We start from the raw sequence: 8,418 nt of genomic DNA, 5'->3' as shown, positions 1-8,418 counted from the left end.
AATTTTATTTTTCTTGCACTATTTAGACACAATTACGCTTTATAAACGTGTTTTTATGCATTTAAACCTCGTTAAGAATTCTAATGCACCTTTCTGAAACTTTATTTCCCAAAAACGATCGATTTCAAACCAGAACCAAGTCTTTCGGTGTCATCATCACCGGCACGAGGTATCACGTGAAAATTTTGCATCCCTGATTGGATGCAGCCGCTTCAAACGTATTCGAATTGCTCCGAGTTGCTTGCTTATTTCGAGCCGGACCCGATCTCAGTAATACGTGTCGATCTAGGGAAAGCTAGAGAACAACCCGCCATTAACATTTATTTATTTTATTTATTTATTTAGAAAATACTGCAGATGGTTTTTCACCATCCAAGCAGGAAAGGGTTACATACGGTTTCAAACAGAGCAGTCAGAACAGTCAACATTTGGGTCATGCACACAATCGGTTACATAAGGTTTCGAACACAACAGTCAAAACAGTCAATATTTGGGGCATGCACACAATCGGAGGGCAGTGAATTCCAGTCGTTAATCGTACGTACAAAAAAGGAGTATTTAAACGTGTTATTTTTAGGAGCATATGGTCTCACGTTTTTTGCGTGATTCAATCTTGCAGAGCGCTGGGGAGGTGGCAAAAGGTATAAGGTTTTGTCCAGGCCGGACTCATTATTGTAGACTTTATAAAAAAAAACCAGCCTAGCAATCTTCCGCCTAGACTCGAGCGATTCGAGTCCGCAATTACGTATCATGTCCGACACTGATGATAGGCGCCTAAAATCGGAAGAAATAAATCGTCCACTGAGGCGCTGGATTCTCTCGACTTTTCCAATATCTTTTATTAAGTACGGGTCCCACACAATGTACGCGTATTCTAGCACTGGCCGAATCAAACTTTTATATGCCGAAAGTTTTACCGACGAGTCACATGGTCCCAGCTTCCGTCTTAAGTAACACAACTTTTTGTAAGCCTTTGCGGTTGTACTATCAATATGGGTTTCCCAATTTAATTTTGAATTAAGATGTAGGCCCAGATACTTTACCTCGTTTACAGTTTTTATGCATTTGTCTTTAACGTGGTATGCAAAGCTAAGAGGGTATTTCTTGTGCGTTACTGTGAGAGCGCACGTTTTAGAGTAATTAATAACCATTCGCCACCTCTCACACCATTCGGCAATTTTGCAAAAGTTTTCGTTAAGCGATACTTGATCGCACGTGTTTCTGACAGTTCTATAAACAACGCAGTCGTCAGCAAACATTTTCACGGTCACACTTGTATCAATGTTGTCGGCTATGTCGTTGACATAAACTAAAAATAAGAGAGGTCCTAAGACCGACCCCTGTGGAACGCCAGATAGCACGTCAAGATGTACTGATTGACATCCGTTGATTTCAACAAATTGTACCCTATTTTTTAAGTAAGCAGCGATCCATGTCACAAGGCGAGGAGCAATGCCAACCTGTTGCAATTTTATTAGTAGTAGGTGATGCGGTACCCTGTCAAAGGCCTTGGATAGGTCTAAAAATATTGCATCAATTTGTTCTCTGTTATTAATCGCATGGCCGAAATCGTGTACTACTGAGAGCAGTTGAGTAGTAGTAGACAATCTTTTTCTGAACCCGTGCTGAAAGTTGGCTAATATGTTATGGCTATCTAGAAAAAAACTTATGTGACTGGCGATGACATGTTCTAGCAATTTACAGCAGGTGCTAATTAATGATATCGGTCTGTAATTTTCAGCAAGCAGTTTGCTCCCATCCTTATGTACGGGTACAACTTTTCCACAAAGCCAGTCAGGTGGAAGACATCCCTGATCCAAAGAGGTTTTGAAAATGACATATAAATATTGTGAAATCATCTCTGCGTAACGTTTCAAAAAAGCATTTGGGATGCCATCAGGACCACATGATTTTTTTACATCTAGGTTTAAAAGTAGATGACGTATACCGTGGATGTTCAAGTCTATATCTCGCATTATTGGGAAAAGAGGTACTGAGTCAATAGTTTCTTCAGAAGTGCATCTTGAACTAAAAACACCATGAAAGGTGCTGTTAAACTCGTTCGCAATTTGGTAGGAGTCAGTAACAGCATTTCCATCCACATGAAGCTGTTCAATAGATTTCTTGTTGCCCGACAGGTACCCCCAAAACTTTTGAGGCGCTTCTTTCATAAAGTTTACTAACGTTGTTCCAAAAAAATGATCACGCGCCGTCTTTATTTTTTGTTTCAACGTCTCTGTGAGGGAAGATATGACATCAGCATTTTTACGATTTCCTCTCCGTTTCCTAGATAATGTCCTTTTAAGATGTATTATCTCTCTTGTTATCCAGGGGTTCTGATGTTTCTTTTTTACTATTTTTGGTACATATTTATGAAGGCACTTTCCAGTAATATGTTTAAAGGCATTCCATAATGTTGTAATGTCACCCTCCGTCTCAAAGTCGCTGAAGTTCAAATCAAGAGTATCAATAATAGCTTCGTCATCTGCAGCAGCGAAGTTAAAGACAAGTTTACCATCGTGACTCTTTTTTACTGGGCAAAAATTAGTCGTAAGGAAAACAAGCTTGTGGTCAGGAATTCCATCGTAAACGTTAACCTCAGTGTCCTCTGGAAAGTTTCCAACAAAAATTAGGTCCAGTGTGTTATTGCTATTTTGGGAGATACGAGTACCTTCAGTAACAAGCTGACTTAGATTAAAATTGAGCATTAATTCGAGTAGCAAGTGGCAGCTTTTTTCTTCAGTTGAGCCAGGCTGGAAAGTCGACCAGTTAATTGACGGTAGATTAAAATCACCCGCCAGTATGATTTTTTGAGTGGGTTTGTATATTTGTTCCATGTGAAGTTGAATGTTCTCTAGAAATGACTCGGGAGAAGATGGGGGCCTATAGACAACACCTACGAGAGTCGAAAACCCATAATAGTCGATTTGACACCATACACTTTCATTGTCGGTTATTTCGCTTAAGATGACGCATGAGATTTCCTTTTTTACTATCAAGGCAACTCCCCCTCCTCGAGAGCCACGATCACGTCTGATTATTTTGTGAGTGGGGGGAGTAACTTCGGCATCAAGTATATCTGCTGATAGCCATGTTTCCGTGATTGCAATTATCTGCGGATTATATGTAAGTATAATTTCTTCGAGCTGGTGGACTTTATTGACGATACTTCTGGCATTTAGTAGTACAAAACGTAACTGTTTCGATTCAAGTCAGTCGACGTCATTCCGTCGCTCCTGAGAGCGGATGCACTTCAGGCAGTCATTCTGCTCGTCCCATTCATATAGGTCGTCATCAACCCGTAGTTTATCATAGTCCAGCACTACCTTACGTCCTCTGGCTTTGAAGTCCCCAGATTTGGACCAAAGTTTGCTTCTTTTTGCAAGTGTACCCTTACAAAAGTCGTGGTTGATTGAGATTGTAGTTCCTTTTAATTTATTACAATTTTTTAGTACTTTCAGTTTTTCGTTATAGTCAAAGAAGTTTATTATCACAGGCCGCGGTTTGTCTGGTTGTTTTTTTCCTATCCTGTGGACTCTTTCCACCGAGCTAACAGTTACTCCAAGCTTCTGTCCTATTAAGTCCTGGATTATTTGGCTTCTTAATGCTTCGGTGTTTTCATGGTCGGGCTCAGGAAACCCGAAAATGACAAGGTTGCGGCGTCTACTCCTATTTTCTAGGTCGTCAAGGCGCTTTTGTTGGAGCTGGAGGTCATTTCTAAAGGATGTGACTTCCCCCTGCAGTACACGAATCTCTCCCTTGTGCTCCTGTAAAGCTGTCATAACTTCGTTCATCCTAGCGTTCACTGTTGATTCTAGCTTTTCCTGGGAAGCCGCCAGGTTAACAATTCGCGTTTTAAGGTCGTTCTGCGAAGTAAGCATGGCGTTCATCATCACCTTCAGTTCCTCTATCCCTTGAGGCCCAGGGTTTTGCTCGACATCTCCAGATAGAAGGATCAAAATGACACTCCATGCATCCACAATAAGACACTCAATTGTGGCCGGGCACGGCAGGACAACAATACATCTATAATTGCTTCGAAAGCAAGAAGCATGTTTGTCACAAACCTGAACAAAGTAGATAGACGGGCTTAGCGTTGTTGCCATTGCGGTCCCGCCGTGCCCTCTGAGGAATTCCATGGCGCGATCCTCTTTATATGCCTCCACTGGCGGCGCCGTCTTCAAACCGTGATGTGTTGGTGACGTTTCATGGTGCGCTCCGGGGTGTGCGCAGTTGATGCTCACTGCCGGCGGGTTCAAGATGCTGACTTCATTCTTGGGTGGGGTCGGCACGTGGTGAGTCAGAACACACAGCGTGACCTGAACAAAGAAGATAGACGGGCTTAGCGTTGTTGCCATTGCGGTCCCGCCGTGCCCTCTCATCATCAAAATTGCTGAGAAAGATGCTCGATCTGAAGGGGGCCTCACGCACTCACAGCCCTCACGGCCCTCACGGCCCTCCCGTACTCGTAGCAATCACCGCCCTCACGGCCCTCACGCCACTCACGGCCCTCACGCCACTTACGGCCCTCACGCCACTCACCGCCCTCACGCCACTCACCGCCCTCACGCCACTCACCGCCCTCACGCCCCTCACCGCCCTTGCGGCCCTCACGCCCCTCACACACTCATGGCCCTCACCACCCTCACGGCCCTCACGGCCCTCATAGCCCTCACCGCCCTCACGGCCCTCACCGTCCTCACGGCCCTCACAGCCCTCACGGCCCTCACCGCCCTCACGGCCCTCACTCACCCTCACACTCATGAATTTTCCTGGTTCAGAAACTCACTCACCCTCACCTCACCTGTGAAGATCAGGGTGAGTGAGGGTGAGTGAGGGCCCTCATGAGTGAGGTTTGCCGAGGTATGTTAGGGACACTGCCATTTTGCATATTGCCCATTCATAGCTGTTCAAGTTTCCCATGACCTCCAAGAGGAAGCACATTTTTTTTTAAGATGGTTTGTTTTGGGTGACTCGGTGAATTTTGTGAATTGCAGATTATCATGAAACAGCGAGACCATAGATACTAATGAGGGGCCACTTTTTGCCGAATCGAAAATTCGTTGCCGAATCTTAGGCCGAACAAAGCTGAATTTCGCCGATCTTTTTTAAACATTCGGTAACAATATTTTGTTGCCAAACCTAAAAGTTGATATTTTGTATTTTAGGCAAAAAAGGTTTAGGTTTCTTTTTTTTTTAATGCATATTGACAGTCATTACTAAATAAGGTAATATTCTGCAAGATAATTGCATAGGTGTCATTTTTGCAAGTTTACTGGCAACTTTAGCGACTTTTTGCAGAAGTGGTGTGACACCGAGGTCAGGTAGTAGCGATCACAGCACTATATAGCTCCTAAGAGCAGAACAACGCAATCCTTTGAATCTGCGTGTTTTACCGACAACATGGCCGACGAGCAGCTCGGCGCGAGTCATGTAGTACTTGGGGTTCCAGGAGGTGCCCCATTTATGGGAGAACATATGGAGATCGACGCAGCAAACACCGAGTTCACACTTTTCGAAACTAGTATGTCGTGAGGTTCGTAAAGCACTAAACACTTTATCAAAGTTTTCATAATTATGAATGCGTGTAAAAATTTTGAGAAGGCAATTTCCAAAGCAATGACTTTTGAAGCAGACAATTTTTTTACGCATCGGAGGTACTTTTTGGATTTGCTGGAGCGGGTCACGTAAACGGTGCAACAAGTTTTGTGCACATTTTCTGAACAGCGCGAGAGACCGTCAATGCATGTAGCTGCTTCTGAACGATCGTCCTCCACTGCACCACGTTGTCTGCTGCATAATGCTGCTCTGGCATTTTTTTTTAAAATTACGTTCTTATGTGGCTGGCAGCTTACCACAAATTATTGTTGTTATTCTTGAGGCAAAAAAAATATTGAAGAGAACCACACTCACAAAGGCTGACAAACACACAGTTACCATGTCGTATACTCCACACCTTACTGTAACCGCTGGTAGTACTCGACTGCCCGATGGTAACCGCACGGCGTCCATTTACAATCCATGGCTGCGTCGCATCTCACGCGTGTGTAGACATTTGACAAATTTTTAACACATTTTCAGTTTGGCATATCTGAATCCGAAGTTCAGCAGATTCGGTCCATCACTACTAGATACACACAGAGAGAAGGACTGGCCAAAACACGAGTGCCGACAGATTATGTTGCACGTAAATCCTAGTCAAGGGCTTTGTTCGCAGAGCCAGATTGGCTGGGAAGGCTCGTACACTACGCTGTTTAGGAACAAGGCTTGCTCTTGCTCCTTTAATGCACAAACGAGTTACCCAGTAAATGAATAACTGACATTCCTTTCAGTGGTTAAAATCAAAACTTTTTGCCAAGGCACAAATGAGAATGGTCGGGTCATAGGCAAATTCTAAGTGTGCAGGTCTTGGCATCTGCATCAGTTACTCTTGCAGATGCCCTGTGTAAATGCACTTCCAGCATGCTCCTTGGTGCTTGGCAAAAGCTCTACTGTCCGAACAAACCTGTGCATAGTCATTCGGCTTTGGCTAAAACTATTTTTATTTGTTTCCTCAAAGGTTAGCAAGGCATAATAGGTTGTATCTTTGTGAACCAGTGAATAATCGAGAAGAGACAATGTTGCAGATGGGAGAGGAAACTGTAGTGTAGACTGGAACAATATGCTTAGCTTTGTAAGTCTGAAAGGTATTGAACTTGTGCTAAATGTTTGCGCAGTCATGCACAGGGGCCCTGGTTTGGTTCATACAGTTCCAGTCTACCTCCTCGTTGAAATCCCCATTTATTAAAGACCAACAGGAGAGCTGCTTTGCCAAGGTGTAGCCTCTTCAAGATGTCTGTGGCAGCACATGAAAAGAAGTCAATGGAGTATTATGTGTGAGGGACATAAAAAAAAATATGCAGAGAGCATGTATTTTAATTCTCGTCTGTGGCGCATCGGAACACAAGGAGGGGCACACAAGCAATGGATAGCATAAAAAGCATGAGGAACGCACAATGACGAAGCAAGCAAGCACTGTCACTGGGCAAAATTAAAGGGGGCACAAGCATGTGGACGCATGCGGAGGAAGGGTAAACAAATGCACAAGGCGTGCAAAAGTCAGACAAACTTGTAAGTTCTAGGCGCACATACGCATAGCTTACCTCTCGAAACCTTTGGCAGAGTGGGATGGAGAGTATGTCGCATCAGAGTCTGGCATGCTGCTGGGAGCAGGAAATATGCAGTTGTATGGCACCTCGCTGCTGCAGTAGGGGACGCAGAGTCGAAAGTATCTAACGGTACTAGCTCCTCCACGACCAGGGAGATTCATCTCGACAGTGTAGTCCCTCTGTATCCTTTCTGCCTTGCAGGATGCAGCAGTCCAGCTGCTAAGACCTGCAAATAGCACTTTTATACGACAATGTTTTTCACAATGCCTGAATTATGCAATTTGGGCCATCGATAGTTTCTAACACTTGGAAGAATGGAGAGTTGGGCGAGTTGGTGGGAATTCATCGTAGGAAACAGCAAAAACAGACGAGGGCGTAGAAGAATCACACGAGACGAGCGCTGCGCTCGTCCCGTGTGGCTCGCGCACTAGAGCCGTTCAGTGCGCGAGACACTCGTGGGAACCGGCACGACAAGCACAGGCACATCACAAGGCGTCTTATTCGGATGACCTAGTGCCACTAAATAAGCTACGCTTCAGAGTAACGACACTTGGCCATATTGTGGCTTAAAATCATGGTTGCCAGTTATCTGAAGCTTTATCTGAAATCGCAGGAAATGCTTTTCCGCCCTCCGCAAATGTTTAAACCGTTCGCGACAGAGCAAAGCAGTATTACATGACCTTCCTAACACCGAATCTAATGATGAGGAAGTCGCACTTTTGAATCATGACGATCGGCCGTTGCGTCTGTTCTGCATACGAGCCAAAATGGCGGCGCCCACAACAATGTCGGGGAACGGAGTGCCGATACTCTAAGCGCAGCTTATATAGTGGCTCTAGGATGACCGGTTTCCACATTCGCTCGTTTCGCCGTGCTTTGGCTGCGCATACACGCTCCAAGCTCGTGAACGAAGCGTGTTCTCAGTTATGAAGCCCGAACCGGCAGGCCGGGAGAAAAAGAATTCCTGCCGGTGGCTTGCGTGATGTGGCAGCTGTTTGAGAAAACAGAGCCGTGCATTCTGGTCCAAGTAAATAAACTGCACCGCAGAACACGACGGCGATGACTGTGCAGGCGAGCTGGTGGATGCTGATCATGTTCAAAATTACCCGAGTCTGTGGTAAAAAAAACAATACCTAAGTCCTAGGAAAAAAAAAAAAAAAAAAAAAGATCGTGACGAGGCTTAGATGGACATCGGCTCCATTCCGGTAAGGGCAACATTGCCTTTTGTGACCCTGTACGCATCGGTAATCCTCCCCCCACCGAACACAAA

General features: G+C 44.7%; 1 protein-coding gene across 1 annotated transcript; it reads right to left on the bottom strand.

Moving 5' to 3' along the window:
* Nucleotides 1-376: 376 nt before the first annotated feature.
* On the bottom strand, nucleotides 377-4,358 carry LOC120843209. The gene has a single exon (XM_040214484.3). It carries the CDS (start codon nucleotides 4,356-4,358, stop codon nucleotides 3,213-3,215), a length of 1,146 nt encoding a protein of 381 aa, XP_040070418.1. The 3' UTR covers nucleotides 377-3,212.
* Between the last annotated feature and the right edge of the window lie 4,060 nt (nucleotides 4,359-8,418).

Source organism: Ixodes scapularis, unplaced genomic scaffold (assembly GCF_016920785.2).
Source record: "Ixodes scapularis isolate PalLabHiFi unplaced genomic scaffold, ASM1692078v2 PGA_scaffold13__105_contigs__length_92229423, whole genome shotgun sequence".
NCBI lineage: Eukaryota > Metazoa > Arthropoda > Arachnida > Ixodida > Ixodidae > Ixodes > Ixodes scapularis.
Note: the sequence above shows the minus strand (reverse complement) of the source record. Positions and strands in the feature narration are given on the sequence as shown.